This window comes from Rhinolophus sinicus, linkage group LG06 (assembly GCF_036562045.2).
Source record: "Rhinolophus sinicus isolate RSC01 linkage group LG06, ASM3656204v1, whole genome shotgun sequence".
Classification (NCBI taxonomy): Eukaryota; Metazoa; Chordata; class Mammalia; order Chiroptera; family Rhinolophidae; genus Rhinolophus; species Rhinolophus sinicus.
Window position 1 is genome coordinate 23,265,226 of NC_133756.1, and position 17,454 is coordinate 23,282,679.

Here is a 17,454-nt window from a genome sequence, read left to right on the forward strand (position 1 = left end):
ATGGTGACAGAAGATTAGACTGGGTAATGAGCACACAATGCGATCTACAGATGTGTAATAGAATTGTACACCTGAAACTTACATAATGTTATTAACCAATATTACCCTATGTCATGCAGGGTCTCTGGTCCTGCTCCCCACACAAGAACACAGGACATCGTGAGGCCAAAAAGGAACACCCACAGAGCCATAGACAGGGGAGTCATATCACTATATTCTCATTGGCGGCTGGTGGAGACACAAAAGTAAACATCCGCCAGTACCCCAACGAGGGGTCTTACCTGCACCTCAGTCTTGCTGGCGCCCGGTTGAGACACAGGAAGTAGGATCCACACGATCCACTATCTGCCATCTGCCATCCGTGCTTACTAACTCCACTTGCTAGCCGCAATCCACCAGCTGCTTCTCTGCCAACCAACCAACCCCTTGCTAACTGCAATCCGCGCTTGCTAGCTCAGCCACGGCAGTTATATCAGTGACCAATGGCTAACCAGTAACAGCTGATGGCCACCCAGCCACAGCGGATGGCCATCTGATTACAGCTGATGGCCATCTAATAACTGAGCCAGCACCTTTCCATGTGAGGCTGAGAGCCTGGAAACTGCTCTCTGGGACTCTGTCCCCACACCCTAATAAATTTCAATTTAAAAAAGAAAAAAAAAACCTAGCTTTTAATCCTCAACCTGCTACTGACATGCTGAGTGGACTTGGACACGTTGGTCTCAACCTTGGTTTATCAACATCCTGTAAAATGAAGCCTCTGGACCCCCAACGGCCTGTGGATGGGTTTGGTTGGGAGGGGAGGGTAAAACGATATGCAACCCGTGGTGCCGGTGCCTCTGGGTGTTTTATCTGAGAAGAGCCACAGACCACTGAAGAAGACCAGGCCGAGATGACCACCAAGGTCTGCCTGCCTCTCTCCTGCTCCTGAACCACCGAGACTGATTGGTACGAGCAAACACAGGCTCGCGTTCCCACGGCCTCTCCCCAGCAACCTTGTTTTCAACACCGGATGCTCAGGACGTCAGGAACATGTTGGCATTTGAGCCCCGGAACGAGCTTCTGGGCTTTTTCTTGTTCCTCAGGAACCAGCTCAACCCTCTCTTCCCCTGGAGACTGCAATGCAGATATATCTCTGGGGGAGAAGGCACGGCCCAGGGCAGGAGGCCAGGCGCTCCTTTTCAGGCCTCCAGACTCCCCTGTCTTCCTCTTCTCCCCCCACCCCTGTCCCACCAGTGAGTAGCCCTGGGCCATCCCCTCTTCTCTGCCCACCTGGTCCAAGCTCTGGATTCTTTTGCTTAGACTCTTTCATTCAAGTCCATTGTGGCTCCAGACCATGTCCTTGCTTCTCATGCCTTGATGACACCCAGTATCCTTAGGATGAAGTGTGACACACTATGTCCTCCAGGATTGTGTCGCTGCTCACCAACTACCATCTCTTCCCATCAAAGCTTCGGCCACACTGGCCTGAGCCACACTGGCATTCCCTGGCTGAGCTGTACCCTGTCACGCCCCCATGCCTTCGTTCCAAGGGCCTCTTGGCCAGGAACGCCCTTCTCTCCTGCCTGTCCCAATGGACGTTCTCCAGACCCAGCCCAAACGCCCGTCCTCTGGGAAGGAGGCTCCCCTGGATCGGTCATCAGAACCCAGGAGACACCCTGAGCGTGCCCACAGCTCCCTGCTTGTGCTGCCATTGGGCAGAAACTCAGCCAAAGGTACCAGCGTCCAGGGCTGCCTGGCCCTCAGGCAGGATCCCTGAGGCGCCCTGTTCCAGGTCATCAGGGTCAGAAACACAACTGTGCACTGGCTTCCAGAGGCCCCTCCTTGGTGCCCTCCTGCTGTCCCACCCATCTCCACCGTGTGAGGTGCCTCCTTCATGAGACCCTGCGTTCCTCGTATGCTAGGATCCAGGTCTCTTCACTCCTGGGTGCCCAGCACCTGGCTTGGCTCAGAGCAGGTGCAAAGAGACTGTTTAGTGAGTGATGAATGAACCAGAGCTCACCTATCTCTTAGTTGCCCATTTTCAGTTCAAAACTCACACGAGACTGATATATGAAACTGATTTTTATTAATTTCCAATGCAGATATGTCTCTCTTTCAACAGCAATCCTCTGGCCCAATTCCAAGTCTCTCTTTCAGAATAAGAGTGTGACACTTTCTAACCCTCAAGCTACTTTTAAAAATACCCCATAGTGACTCTACACACCTCCCCTCCCCCCGGCCAAAATATAATCACATTTGTAGCAGGAAAGGATTCAGGGTTGGGACACCACAGACTGTGTTTGAGTCCCAGTTCCAGTACTGACTTTGCTGTATGATCCCGGGCAAGTGATTTCTCCCTTTGAGCCTCAGTTTTCTCATCTGTTTAATGGGGATATCCATCCTTGCCTTTCTGGGTGTTGTGAAGATGGAAAAGTATGCAGAGAAATAGCTCATTCACTCAGACTCTGGAACCGAAATGCAATCCATACTACAAGAAACCTGGGCTGCTTGGCTGGACCCTGGTCACGGGGTAGGGTAGAGAATGGGACAAGCCGAAGGGCTGCTCTTTCTCCAGACCTTCTACTCTACAGCTCAGAGCCTCCTGGATGACTGGCTTCCCATTGGCAGGATGACAAATGCCCGTCTCAGGTGCAATCTCATGTGATCCGTCAGTAGGATCTGCTAGGATTACTGAGATGAGAAAAATGCCAAGACTGTAGCCAAGCCCAGCAAGTGCTGTCTTAGGGACCAAATGGACAGGAAGTGGCATACACTTCACATATGTACCATCCCTAAGGGCTATACCCCTCAACTTGGTGTTTGAGCCCCAGACTTATCTTTGCTCTACGGGGTGATAAGGTCAGAAGTAGAGGAGCAGATTTCCTCTGTGAGGCCCCAGAGACAGGCCTAAAATCATGGAAGCAGAACTCCTCATCTTTGTTAGGAGCTGCATAGCATGGTAGTGAGGTCCCTGTCATTGGATGCATTCAAGGAGAAGCTGAATATCTTTAAAGCAGGAGAGACAATTCTTATTCAGAGATGACAGTGCATAGATCTCACCAGATGATCTTGAAGGCTCCTTCCTGCCCTCATGGTCTTGGATTTGATTCTCATATGAAGGGTTATCAGTGCCATTTCAACCAGCCTCTCGCTCTGGCCTGGGTGCCCACTCAGGGTCCAGGACAGGCGTACTCATCAGACCAGTCGGAGCAGTGCTGCACGTGGTCCCGGCAGAGGCTTCTTGGGATACAGCCACAATACCTGAAGAAAGTCGAGGGGCAACGCCACCACCCAGGGCCACAGGGTGGGCATGCCGTCACTGGGGAGACAAGAGCCGACAGAAGAGAAGCTGGTGTATCTTGGAATGCCCAGTGCACCAGGATACTCCCTAGCTCTGGCACCTGCCATAGCTCCCAAAAGCTGCACCTCACCTGACATAGGTGGAATGTATCCTTATTTCTCTGCACAAGAGAGAATCGAGACCAAAACTCATAGGCTACGTGACCTCAAGCAAGTCTCTCATCCGGTTTGAGCCTGAGTTTCTTCATCTACTCAAAGTTGTTGTTAAGGAAGAGTGCCAGGCACATGCTCAATCTTCAAACATTAAGGGGGTGCCCAGCCCATTGTCTCCCCAGCCCATCCTCCCTCCCTCACCCCGACTCAGTCTCACCAGCCACCTTAGGGTTCCCTGAGGGGGCCTCACGGACCTCCCTCCTTGGCCCTGTACCCTGGGCCTCCAGCATCCTTCCCTGTACACACAGCCTCTGCCTGTTGAAACCCTGTCTATTCTCTGAGGCCTGCTTGCAAACGGACAAAAGCCTTGCTTGATTCTTACACGACCCCCACCCCATACCAAACACCCTCCCCAGGGCGTCAGCACTTCCTTGTTTCATCAGTATGATGTGAGTCCTCGGGTAGGACACATGTTTGACTCCTGATTGTCCCCCTGCAGAATTTGGCACAGGCTCAGCTCCCAATGGTGCTCAGACCATGTGTATTGATTGAACACTGAAGAAGAGATTGAAAGGAAACCAAGGCAGTGAAACGATGCCGGACTTGCAGTCAGGAGATCTGGGTTTAAATCTAAGCTCCCTTCCTGTCACTCATTGTAGTAAGTCCCTTCTCCTCTCTGGCCTCAGTTTACCTACATATAAATTGGGGCCAGTGGTTCCTGCCCTGCTTTCCTCACAGCGTTGTGGAGAGCTGCAGAGGAAATGAGGGAAACTCAAGTTCAAATCCCAGCTGGGCCACGTATATACTCCTTGCATGATCACCCTGAGACCCCGTTTCTTCATCTGTGTCCTTAAGAGTAAGTTCCCCACTAAAGAATAAACCTCCAGAAGGAGCCACTTGGTGTGGTAGTGAGCACCCCACCACTGGAGGCATCCAAGCAGGGGTGGAAAACTTCCTAGGATGCAAGGAGGAGATGGGGGGGACTTCAGAGATGCCGTGGTCAACCTCTGCCCACTGTGAATTGCCTGGGCACCTGCTCCAGCCCCTTCTGTGCCCAGACCCCCACCTGGGCTTAGTTCATCTGAGCAATCCCCGCAGTTGTTGGTCCCATCACACTTTTGGTCTGAGTAGATCCAGGAGGCTGGGTCTCCACAGCGGGCCACAAGGAAGCTGGGGAGGCTCTGGGGCACATCTCCTGCAGAGGGACAGATGAGGCAGGAGGAAGTCCACACCTGGCCACAGTTGTCTCAGGGTATCTTGAGGTGGATTGTCACAGCCACCCTGGCAGTTGCCAAACTCGGGGTCACCATGCACCCACCCTAGGAAGGGCACAGAAGTTTCCTGGGGAGGAGACTGAGTCAAGAGGAGAGGAGTGTTATTTCCCTGGATACCCAAAAAGATACCCAGAAAGTTGCCTCGCCCTCCTCCATTCCCTCTTCAGCTCTTGTGTACCCCCACCCCACACCATTGCCGGCACTATTCCTTCCTCCAGAAATGTCCTCTTTGACACCTATCCAAAACCATTCCATTTCAAGTTCAAATTCCTTTACCTCCAGGAAGCTTCCTCCAACTGGAACATAACAAGAATAGATGTGACGTCTTGCAATTGGGCCCCTGAACTCCGAACTCAGAGGATGTGTATTCACGTACCATGTGAGACAGAGTCAGACCACCTTTCTTGAAAGTGGGTTCTGTGTTAGGCAGCAGTGTGACAGGACGACCAAAAATTAACATGAATTCAGGCCACATCACTACAGGTATAACTCAACCCCGGGAGGCGAAAAGCCTTTGCTCCTTGGACTAGCCAGAGCCAGTCAGAAATGTCCTAAATGCTTTTGGAGCCTGTCCAGGGAGAAGGACACGGGCAGTTGGTAGTGTTCTGTGGAGTCCTGGCTGGAGGGGGGATGACTGTGGGATTCAGAGTGTGGCCTGGGGTAGGGGACATTCATGGAGGGTAAGAAAGCAATCTCCAAATCCACGCAGTAGACCATCGAGGGAGATAGATTAAACTGTGGTCTGTGGGGCCCAGGGGTTGATGAGAACTAATCAAGGATGCTGGTGGGAGGCAGCGTTCAAGTCAGGACAACGGAGACATTCCCACGGGAAAAGCCCGCAATGATGGGTGCAGCGGCCTCAAGCTGCAGTGCAGGTAGAAGCTGGGTGGCCTCTGCTGGATTCGTTATAGAGGGGATTGGGGCATGAGCTGGGACACGAACCGGATGACTTCTAAGATCTCTTCTAGTCTTGAGGGTCTGTGACGTAATGCCCCCCTCCCACTAGCTTCCCCACCCCACCCATTCCAACTCAGCAGGCTCTCTCCCTCCTACATGGAAAGTGGCCCGGCTCCTCTCTCCTGAGAACTGTCAGATCTTTAAAGTCTGGGACCAGATCTTCCCATTCATTGATTCATTCTGTCAATCATTCCATCATTCATTCAGAGAATCATTCTGGATACCCCTGTGTGTCATGCCCTGTGACAGGGAGTGAGACCCCAAGATCAAGCAGACCAGGCCTGCCCCAGAGGAGATCACAGCTGATGGCTGTGGCAAACGTGCCACGGTGACTAGGGCTGGAACACAGGGAAGCACAGGGGACGTGGGACCCCAAAGCAGGGACCTTAACCTAGTTTGGAAGTCGGGGAAGGCTTCCTGCTGGACGTAACACTTAAACTCTGCCATGCAGTTTGAGTGCAGGTTCTCTGGACATGGAGATGCACACAACAGCAAAGGCATTCCCTAGTGTGGGCACGTATATGTGTGTACGGGTGGAGGCAGGTGTTCCTGGCAGAGGGCACCATATAAGCAAAGGCCTGGTAATTTCGGGCATGGTTGAGCTTCAGTTTGGCCACTGGGATAGTTGGAATTGAGGGGCAACCTCCAAGGGACCCCTGAGGATGCATCTGGAAGAGGGGCAGAACTGAGCAGATACTCACGGCATAAGGCCTCAGCTTCGTCCTCGCCGTGTGAACAGGTGCGGATGCCGTCACAGACCCCGCTGGCTGAGATGCAGCTGCTCCCGTCCTGGCACAGGAAGCCTGTCCTGTTTGTCAGTGTTACACAGGCCTGGGCCCCTGAGTGGGCAAGGGGAGACCCCAGAGAGTCAAGGGTGGTACTCACAAGGGCATCACCAGGTTCCCACACCTGAGCCCCACCCTTAGCTGGACAGAGGGGCTGGGGCAGTGGGGAGGATACTGGGCTCGGCATTGGGGACCAAAGTCTCAGCTCTATCATGTGCCACCTGAGTGACCTTGGACAGATGACTCAACCTCTCTGAGCCTCAGGTTTTCTTGTCTGAAAAATGGGGATTATAGCACATACCCCATAGGACCATTGGGGAAATTTACATAACCCCAGAACATAAAAAGTGCAGAGTAAGTCATAGTTCCTTCTTTTACTGATAGCTTATTGACAGTCTCATGGGAGGCTCCTGAGGACAGGGCTCAGTCAAGGAAGTGGTTTTAATGGTGGAGCTCCTGGTGCCAGGTTAGTTGCCAGAGCAATATAATGGGGCTGGCTGGGGACCATTACGCCATAATTCCTCACATCTGAGCACAACTTTATGGTCTGCAAAGCACTTTCACAATCTTATTCTATTGTTTCCCCAAACCTCTGTGAAGTATCATCACTAGCCCCATTTTACAGATGAGTAAAGGAAGGCGCAGAGAGATGCGACAGGTGCAGTCACACAGCTACTTGATTCTTTCCCATGGCCAGGGCTGCCGCCCCAGTGCCCAGGACATCTAAACATATACGTCCTTCTGAGAATCTTTCTTTCTAGCCCACTGAGGGCGAACACGCACCCCAGGGCTGCCCTAAAGAATTCAAGGAGAGAAACTGGAAGATGAGCTGGGAGGTCCCCCCGGCTCCACAGGCCGTGCAGTGTATACACATGCACGCAGGTTGGAGATGGGAGCGGGTTTGTGCTTGTATGTTGGGGCACCTGGGAGCCATTTCTCAGCTCCTGGGACTGCCTTGGCTCGTGTGAAGGGGACTGCCTCTCAGAGACACTCACATTGTCACACACCTACATATAAACACAGCAATGCACATGCACAGGTGTGCACACACAAGCATACAGACATGTACATGTGCACACAGACACATGCATATGCACAGACACATAAACACAGGCACATGAATGCAACTCCTCACCTGTGTACATCTGCCCTCAGTGCCCGCCTTCCTGCCCAGGCATGTAGAGAACTGTGGGTTTTGCCTCCTCCCCTCACAACCCTCACCCCCAACCACCTGGCTACAGAGCCATCTGTCAGGATTGTAGATCTGGTGACACCGCACCCCCAGCTCAACCCCTTCCCATGGCTCTCTGGATGGTGCCTCCCTCCCCATGCAGCCCCTGGCCCCGTCCACTGCTCTAGCCCTCCGTGTCCACTGGCCTTGCAGTTTCTCTTTCTCCTCTCATGTTTTCTCCCACTCCGGGGACCCCTCACATAGTGTTCCTGTGCCTGGGATGCTTTTGCCACTCCCTCCACTAGCCAATTCCCACATTCCCTTCATGCCTCAGCTCCCTTTCTCTTCTCAAGGTTCCCACTCGGCTCATTCATTTATTCACTCATTCCATCATTCATTCAGCTTATAGTCCAGATTTCGGAGCCCCATGAACCCTGCCTTAATGTGCTTATTTGCTTCACTAATGTTCATGTTGCTCTCCAACATGTTACCTCTGCAAGGGCAGGGGCTGTGTTGGGGTTCACCACTGAAGCCAGGGCGAAGGGATGTATCAGATATGCCTGCCCGAGGCAGACACACAGCTGGATGGCCCCACCCAGGACAGCCAGTCCAGGAGAAGAGGAAGTGCGGGCGCTGTGGGGGCCATTTCTAACCAGCCTGGGGGTCAGGCAAGGCTTCCTGGAGGAGGTGGCTCATCAGAGCTGGGTCCTCTCAATGGCTCATATTACAGATGTGCAAGTGGAGGCTCAGAGCCATGTATATTTCAGGGTGTGTCCATGTCTATGTATGCACCCCCAAAGAATTGTCCAAAAGCCACTTCCTAGAGAAGCCAGTCAAGATTAGGTGTCCCCCATCCCTCTGTGCCCCGCACCCCCTCCCAGCAAGCCCGACCACCTGACCTGGCACACGTGGTGGGTATCCCAGGATGGTGACCAGGGCGATCAGGGCCACAAGAGTTGCCAGCAGGAGCAGCACGAAGGCAGAGAGGCAGGCCCCTCGGCGGGAGCAGCAGAGGGCACTGCGGCCTGCGGTGTGGAGCAGGAAACCAGTGATGGAGCAGCCAGCCCCGGGCCCAGGGAGCTGCGCCTCTGGCCCCTCCTATAAGTAGCCCCTCCCCACCTAGGAGTCTGGGGCAGGAAGGGCATCCCTGGAGGAGGGGAGCCCTAAGCCCACCATGGTGCTCTCTGTTCTGCCTGTGGGCTGCCCCCACCAAGGGTCGGGCCCTGGTCCAGTAGCCGGTGAGTGGCAGTCAGGATGAGGGAGCCAGGTCTCTGCTCCACCGCCCTCACCTTCCTGTCCTTCCAGGAGGCTGTCTCCTCAGGAGGCAGGGAGCAACGGACACCTGCTTATCAAGCCCCTTCCACGGGGCAGAAACTATAGCAGGCCCTTCATAGCCATTATTTTTATTTTTCTAAACAAACTTTATAGTTGAGGAAACTGAGGCTCAGAGAAGACAAGGTCCAAGTCGCTTTGTGCGGAGCTGGGATGTGAGTCCCTATTTGCTGCCAAAACCAGTGCTCTTTCCATGATGTCAACGGATTACGCATTCTGCAGCCTGCCAGCTCCACCACTTCCCAGCTGGGCCCCACTGAGAGGTCACTTTACTTCTCTGTGCTTATTTCCTCATGTGAAAAATAGGGATTATATTACCTACCTTAGGGTTGTCGAGGGGATTAAGCTAGTTAATGTATTAGAATAGAGCTTGGCACATAGTAAATGCTATAAAGTTTTTAGCTACTGTTAGTGTTTATTGAGTACTTACTCTGTGTCAAGCTGTCACCTAAGCACTGGGGAAATAATTGGAGACATCTTGCTCCTTAAACGTACTTTGCTCCTCTAATTTTGCTTGCTTGTAAAATAATGAAAGAAAGCATTATTGAGGACCTACTAGGTGTCCTGCTCTGTAGAGGACACAAAAGCAGACACAGCTCAAGTTGCCCTCTGAAAGTTTGTAGTTGCACTTAGAAGACAAGACATGGACAGGTTAAAAGGAGAATATGGGGACACCTGCTGCCCTGTGGGCCCCAGTTATCACAGAAAAAGACGTAGGAGCAGGTCTGATGTATCAGTGTGCCCAAGGTCCATCCCTGGGACACCATGTGAGGGGCAGGCACATAGTAGGTGCTTTGTGAATACTCTGACCCAGAGATACAGGAGATAAGGGAAGGGCCCCAATTCAAGTCAGTTCAGGTCATTTTCAGTGAATCTACTCACATTTGTGGAGCTACCTACTCTGCTTGTCTACCAGTCAGACCTGTCCCTGAGCAGCTCCCAGAGCCAGGTAGTAAGTGTGGTTAAGGAAGCGTGAGCAAGGTGCCATGGGTGCTTGAAGGACTTTCTACAGGCAGGTGAGCGGAGGGTGCAAGGTGAGGGCATTCCAGGTAGACAGCATAGCAAGAATAAAGGCCTGTGGATGGAGGGGGGGGGGTGCGGGGGGGGGCAGCAAGTGTCCTGGTGTCGCTGGAGCCCGGGATGGGGGTACACTGGGAAAGGAGATGATAATAGGAGATGGGACATAAATCTAAAACCGATGATCCCTACAACCCAGTCAGTGGCTCCCTTGTTGTTCACTGAACACAGTGTAATCCCTGGTAACCAGGCAGAGGGCGTGAGGCTGGGCAAGGAATGCATCCTGGTCAGCCAAGCTCGACTCCTCAAATATTTGTGTAACACAGGCTGGGCAAGATGGGGTCACGGGACAGACTCGAGGCGGAACTGGCAGAACAGAGACCCATACCCGGTGAAGATGCTGTATTTCAAAGCCAGAAAGCCCTTAGGTGCCAATTCACACCGTGGACGGGTGGGGAGAAGGAGGCCATTTGTTCCACAGTCATGCCTACTAAGAAATAAATACCAGTGTGGAGCAACCAAGCTAGCAGGGCTTTGCAACCCGTAGGACTTTACTTCGAATTTGAATCTTGTCTTTCCCACTGCCCAGCTGTGTGGGATCCCAGCTTGGCTGAGCTACTAAACCTCTTTTAGCCTCAGCTGCCTCGTCTGTCATTGCCCCTGTCAGAGCTGTCCTGAGGATTAAAAGAGACCGCACAGTGCCAGGCACATACTAGGGCCTTGAACTTTTATGGCTATTATTGGTATCTACCTCTCTGGGCCTGTTTCCTCATAGATCAAATGTGGACCAAGACAGGGCACATAGTAGATACTCAATAAATGTGTGTTCCTTCGAACTGTCCTGGTCACATGGTAAGTGGCACATAGTAGGTGCTAAATAAGTATATGATCTCACCTACTTTATCCTTTACAGGCAAAGAAAATCGCCCAGGTCACCTATAAGGCAGGTATTTGACTCCAGAGCTTTCTTCTATAGGTTACATGTGGACAGCATGTGGTATAATGCCTCTGAGGCAGGCAGCACATCTCCTTATGCTTGGAGAGAAGGAACAACCCTATTAGTCAGGTGGATGTGGGCATGGTTGGCCAGGAATCTGGGAGTAAATGACGTCACATAAGGGGAGAGGTCTGAGAAACAGTGGGAGCCTTAGGGAGCGCTCTCTGCCTCTGTGGCAAAGGCCCAGCCTCAGGGAAGCCCCCCTGGGAGGCAGCCCACGGGTCACTGTCCCCAGGCCCTCTGTCCTTTACCTTCCTCTCCAGGGAGGGCTTTGGTTCCAGCAGCAGCAATGCCATTGACATCCCCCTGCCCAAGAGAACAGAGTGAGGGGTGGGCTTAGGTGCAGTGAGGTCCAACCTCAGGGAGCCACACCGGAGTTTTTCACAAGAGGCACCAACAGCTTCACGTGGGCCCTCACGCTCCAGCATGCTGATGCCCCAAATTCACCAAACCCGGTTCACATTTCCACACCTTTGTCTGAACGCTGCCTTCTGCCTGGAATGCCTTTGCTTCCACTGTCCACTTGGCACACAGCCATCCTTCAAACGGAGAGGCTTTCCCCGACGCCCCCTCCCATCATGTCAATGGCCCCCTCCCCGGGCCCCCTATTTTCCTCCCAGCACTCACACCAGAACTGGTTCACTGGTTCACCCTTGGAGCCCCCTACAAGCTGAGAGGGAGCCTCCAAGGCAGGGGGGAGCTGAGCCATCTCAGAGTCTTCCCTTTTCACTCCCCACTCCTTACCCCAGGGTTGGCTCCCCCCAGGTCAGGGCAGCTTTTACCTGGGGGAAGATCTTGTTCATGTCTCGGGCACCCAGCTCGTCTCCAGGCACTGGGGCTAGGGCGGCTCAGGTTCCCTGCCTTGTCACCAGGGAGGCAGCCTGGAGGAGGCGGGCAGGAGGCGCTGTCTGACCGCACCCTTCCTGGGGGCAGTCCCCTCCAGGCTGCCTCCCAGGTGGAGGCAAGAGCAGGAGGCCCCTTCTCCTGCCTAGCGCTTCCCGCTCTGCAGTCTGAGGGCAATACTCCAAGGTGAACTTCTCATGCCCTTTGACAGACAAAGAGCCTGAGGTTCAGAGTGAGAACCGGCCAAGTCACACAGTAGGGGGGAGGAGGAAGTTAGCAGCTTTCCAGGACCTGCTTTTTCTTCCACAACAATGATGAGACCTGAGGATCTCAGGCTTCCCATGTGCATGAAGACCCAGGCAGACATACCCAGAATTAACATTCAGGTTGAAAGAATATGTATTTTCCACTAAGATTATAAAGGAGATATAATTTTAAACTATTTTCTTTATAAAAGGGGCCAGATGCATTTACATTTTTCCGGAGAGGGTCCCCGTGATGGGGGAGGAGCAGGGGCCGGTTGTTGACCTAACTAACCCCTTGTGTCCACTCCTAGAGGTTCCTCTGCTGAGAAGACCAAGGCCTGGGAGCTTAGGGGACTGTGTGGAGGCCCCAGACCAAGGGAGGAGAGGTAGCCACCTCCAGAAATGAGCTTGGGGGCTCCAGGGATGGTCTCTTTGCAGCCTGCCTCTGATGTCACTGGGTTGTGTAGCCTGTGACAGGCCTTTTCTTTTTCGCTGGGATATAAACTGCTGAGTTGGGGGCAGGGAGGGGTGGATAGGCAGGAGCAGCGCTCAGGGGCAGCCGGCACTGGGCAGGGCCAAGCCCTCGGTCAGGAGAACCCGGTCTACATGAGGGCCTGCCGCTGGCTCTGCTTGGACATGTCAGTCCCTTCCTCTGCGTCTCAGCTCCCTCCTCCAGAAAATGGAAGGATTAGATTGGATGAAGGGGGTGTCTTAGTTTGGGGATTCCCATAATCAGTTCCCGAAGGTGAGGCAACCAGGGTATTTATTTGCCAGCTCTTGCCAGTCACTGGCTGAGAACTGCCAGCGGGTGTTAATTCCTGGTACCACTGGTCTGTATTAGGCAGAGATGCCAGTGTTGGCAGTTGCAAGCCAGACTGATGTGCCCTGAAATGGAAAGGGATGAGGGGTATGCACAGGGCATCCAGGGGATCAGCTAAAGATGCTAAGTAGATTTCATCTTGCATGCCAACTGCAATTGATCGTGGAGGATACCTGGAACAGGGGATTCAGAATTCTGAGGTCAAGACTCAGGGTTTTTAATTGACTAGGGATGTCTGGCCATGGATGTAAGAGTGGAGAGTGGTATCATACAGGATGACCATTTGCCATTTCTGGACCAACTCGTGCCCTTCAATCTCTGGCCTTCCTTGCTCTGTGATTCTTAAGTGTTTCTTTTATGAAAAGACTCCTCAGGGATGTGAAATGTACCTTTCTCTGGACTCCTGGTCCAGTCCAGGTACAGCCACATCCAACCGTGCCGGAAGCATGGCACCTCTCCGCGGGGTTCAGGCTAACACTGAGAACCCTTGAGTGAAAGGCAGCAGGGGATCCTGGCAGGATAGAGAGAGGTCCTGGTGCCTCAATGCCTGCACTTCCCGATGTCACAGCCAGGTCAGCCCTCAGAGAAGAAAATACTTCGGCTGCCTTGTACAACCTCCACCTCCACTCTGCGGGGCTCCCTGGGCCTTGGCTTGGGCCTGCTTAACCCACACCTGGGTCACCTTCGAGCAAGAGCAGGAACTTGGGAGCTGACGGTCCCAGTGGTCCCACCACTAGCTGTGTAACCTCCGATAGGTCATTTAACTTCTCTGAGCTTCAGCTTTCCCATCTACCTCTCTCAATTTCTTTTCCACTCATTCCTGAAGAAAGGCAGTGTTCCAGTAGATGGACCTCTCTGTCCTTCCCACCCAACACCACGCCTGCACCACCACCCTCCACTACCACCTCCACAACTGGCTTCAACCTTTCCCATCTTCCCCTCTTCCCTCCCCTGGAAAATAAGTTTCAAAAACTAAACAAAAATATAGGGAAGTAGGAAGAATAATTTAACAAATAATCATGTACCCACCATCCAAAGTTAACAAATGTTGAAATTTAGTTTTCTTGTTTCAAACTTTTTTCCGATTACAGCAAAATTGAAGGCATCTTTTTTTTTTTTTACCCCCAATTGTATTCCCTTTCCTGCCTCCCCAGGATCAACCAGTTTGCTGAATATGCTGTGTATGCTTCCAAGGACTGGTTTTTACACACTGCTGATCTCTCTCTAGACACACACACACACACACACACACACACACCTAGAATCACACTGTAGGGGCACCTCAACTTTACCAGATATTGCCAAACTGCTCTTCCAGGTGACTGTATCAATTTGCACTCGCATTAGCAGTGTGTGAGAGGGTCTGTCTCCCCAGCCTTGAACTTGTCAGACTTTCTGACATCTGCCCGTCTGGTAGGTATGAAATGGTATCCTAGTGTGGCTAATTTGCATTCGTCTAGTAATTTCTACTGCTACCCCAATCACTATCTGTGCCACATGCTGTACTACATGCTTTACATTGTATTAACTCATTTAGTCCTCCCAGCCCCAGGAGATGGAGACTATTATCGTGTCCATTTTACAGATGAGGAAACGGAGGCACAGAGACATTAAGTGACTTGCCCAAGGTTCACAGTTGAAAAGTGGCAGTCAGGACACACGCCTGCCTGGCTGAAAGGTTCACACCCTTACCGCTACCTCCGCCCTCTCGCCTCAAAAATGTGGTCCTCAGAGCACTAGTGTCCACATCACCTGGGACCTGGCTAGACGTGTGTCTCACCCCAGACCTAGCAAACCAGAACCTGCATCTTAAGATCCCCAGGAGACATGAAAGCACAATTTGAAAAGCCCTGCCTTTCCCCGTGCTGTTAGGCTGCCCTTTTTAAATAGATGGCTTTCCTCCCTGGTGAATTGCTTTTTCCTATCTTTCCTATGTTTCTGTAGGTTTGTTTTTTTCTTACTGATTTACGGATTTCTTTATGCTGAATTTGAATCATTTGTTACGTGGATTATACATCTCTCTCCCAGTCTATAGCTTAGAGTAATTTGCTTAGAGTGCCTTCTACTGGCTCCCTCTGCGTTTCTAAACCCATCTTTCTTGTCCAGAACCAGGTAAAAGTCTCACTCCTTGCTCCCCTCCATTTACCTTTTTCTATATTTCACATGGTCTGGGGCTCCATCTTATCCTGGCTGTGGCTAGAGGGGACCCTTAGGACACGAGATCAGCAAACCCCAGCTTGAGTCAGACAGACGTGGGTTTCATCCCGACTGCCAAATCAACACCTATCTAATTTAAGGTGGCCAGTTGCAGCCTAAGTCTCAGTTTCCTCATCTGAAGAATGGGGAGAAGAATATTTGCCTCAGAGAGCTGTGGTAAGGATGAAGTGAGCACACATATGTGAACGTGTTCTGTACCCTTTGAGGGTGGGATGCTTTGGTCTGTTTGCAACTACAGAGGGCTCTGCTTGAGGACTGGGGCTGCTGCTAGCCCAGGGCCCGTCTCTGGGTTGGAGAATGCTAAGTGGGCACCACAATTAGATTGACCAGGGATCGGCCAGAGCTGCTTCCAGACCTGCCTGGGCGTCAGGCACAGTACCTACCTCAGCATTTATCACCCCTCCTCCATGCCTTCCACAACTCTGGGAGCCCTGGCTGGCTGCCTCTTCTCTCTGCTTCCTCAACTCCAATAAACTTGAATTAAAAAATTAGGTAAATACAATTAAATTAAATTAAAATGATGTTAAACCCCATCCTGCTCTCCTAGAGGAATGTTACAAGGACCCATTTAAAGTGAAAGGACGGTGCTATAACAGGCTTTGCAAAAGTCATAGGGAATCAACAAACTCCCTGGTGAAATATCAAAGTAAACACTTTTTACAAGATAGCACTACAATATTGTTTAATGCCGATGATCTGAATTGTATGACGTTTACATACTTAAGCATTGTGGGCTCAAATAATTACTGCATGATGATATATCTTGAGGTAACATTATCAAAAGTTTTTGTTAAAACTTTTCATTTCTAATCATTTGCTGCGTCTTTCTAATCAAAGCCTTCAATTAAGGCTGTTTTCAATGATGTGGAACAATTCAAGTTTAAAGAACAAACACATAAGAGGCAGCAAAATAAGCCCAAATAATTTAGAACTGAACAAAAATATTTTACTCTTAAAATGACAAAGTAAAATCAGACAACCTCTAAATCAAGGGTTGAGTAAACTTGGATGGGAAAAAAATTAAATCTTTATTTTTGCTAATGTCTAACTGAAATATAGCATTTCCTTCAATTATGAACATAGGCAACAATTGTCAATTGTATTAGGGGTATCTGTGACTTTATCACCAATAGAAATCATATTTAAATATATTACGGTTGTTGCATATATTTCAAAATAATTTGAAATTACAGTTTTAGAACCAGAACTAGATCTTGTTATTTTAGATGTTAATAAAGAAGTACATATATAACTAGACCACAAACATTTGAAAATATTTTAGTAACTGTATTTTAGTATATTTATTTCCTTTACAATACTTCACATGTAGTTTTACACATTTGAGAACATTATTCTGAGAAGGAGTCCGGTCCATAGGCTTCACCAATATGCCCAAAAAAGTCCATGGCATAAAAAAGGTTAAGAACATCTGCTTTAAGCAAATAAGTCATTAACATCACAGGAAGAGAATACTTCATAGTGAAATATATGAAGCCAACTTCAACAATTACGAAGTTCAGAAAAGGTATATAAACTGTGCTTCAGAATTTAATTACTTGAAGGAGCTGAAAAATCCATACTAACTGTATGGTCTAGCTTCCCACAGAAGACTGCCATTTTCCACTATCTCAGTTTGTTTTTTGCTCTCTATCACGGTACATACCTCCATCCGCAGACTCCAGTCCAGAATAAGTGGTCAAGGAAAGACGAATAAGGTACCTCATCCTGACGATGCTCAAATGCAAACATGAAATGTTTAGCCACTGGAAACCTGGTGGGAGGGGCTCAAGAGCACACCGAGTTGGAGAGGTTGGGTTGGCAAACTTAGAGCTTTAGGACGGTAAGTTGACATAGCATTAGAGTTTAAAAATTTTGCCCAACATGAAGTCTGGTAAGAAGCTTGGGATCCATGGAAAAGCCTTCCCAGTTTGCTTGGCAAGTCAAACTGTGACCAGGTCTCAGAGGCCGGTCCTAGGTTTACCATCCAAACAAAATATAGGGTACAGAGAGCCTTATAGACAAGAGTTCAAAAATATACATGAGGTAAAATGAAAGAAAATAGGAATATTGGGCATTTTAAAAAAGAGAAGTCTGGGAAGGGAATGGAATTTCCCATTTCAGTGTGGCTGGGTAGGTACGTAACTTAACAGATCCCAGCGGTTACCACAGAGCTAAGATACTGATGGCCTCTGGACTTGCCCCTCTGGTCTATCTCCATATTGTTGTTGAGAGTTGTTCTAAAACTCTGTAACTCTCTTGCTTAAGGCCTTTCTGTGGCTTTCCATCATGCTCAGGATCGAATCCAAGTTTAATAAAGTCTTTTATTATCTGGTCCCATCTATTGCTATGCTTTTGCATGCT

General features: G+C 50.6%; 1 protein-coding gene across 2 annotated transcripts; it reads right to left on the reverse strand.

Annotated features, from left to right (window-relative positions):
- Positions 1 to 2,051: 2,051 nt before the first annotated feature.
- LDLRAD1 (low density lipoprotein receptor class A domain containing 1) lies at positions 2,052 to 11,876 on the reverse strand. Of its 2 annotated transcripts, XM_019742768.2 has the most exons (6): positions 11,751 to 11,876; positions 11,220 to 11,274; positions 8,522 to 8,647; positions 6,368 to 6,505; positions 4,502 to 4,630; positions 2,052 to 3,301 (listed from the first exon to the last, which is right to left on the reverse strand). In XM_019742768.2, the coding sequence occupies exons 1-6, from the start codon at positions 11,769 to 11,771 to the stop codon at positions 3,153 to 3,155; spliced, it is 618 nt and encodes a 205-aa protein (XP_019598327.2). In that variant the 5' UTR covers positions 11,772 to 11,876; the 3' UTR covers positions 2,052 to 3,152. The 2 variants fall into 2 exon arrangements, with proteins under 2 accessions (XP_019598327.2, XP_019598329.1); XM_019742770.2 differs by lacking the exon at positions 8,522 to 8,647 and having other exon boundaries at positions 3,001 to 3,301.
- Positions 11,877 to 17,454: the final 5,578 nt, after the last annotated feature.

What these genes read in the sequence shown, in the direction of transcription:
- LDLRAD1 (XM_019742768.2), bottom strand. Translation starts at nt 11,771, where the DNA reads ATGAACAAGATCTTCCCCCAG. An exon ending in ATACCCACCACGTGTGCCAG is followed by an intron (nt 6,506 to 8,521) that starts GTCAGGTGGTCG and finishes TTGCCCACTCAG; the next exon opens with GGGCCCAGGCCTGTGTAACA. An exon ending in CTCAGATGAACTAAGCCCAG is followed by an intron (nt 3,302 to 4,501) that starts GTGGGGGTCTGG and finishes TTGTCTCCCCAG; the next exon opens with TGACGGCATGCCCACCCTGT.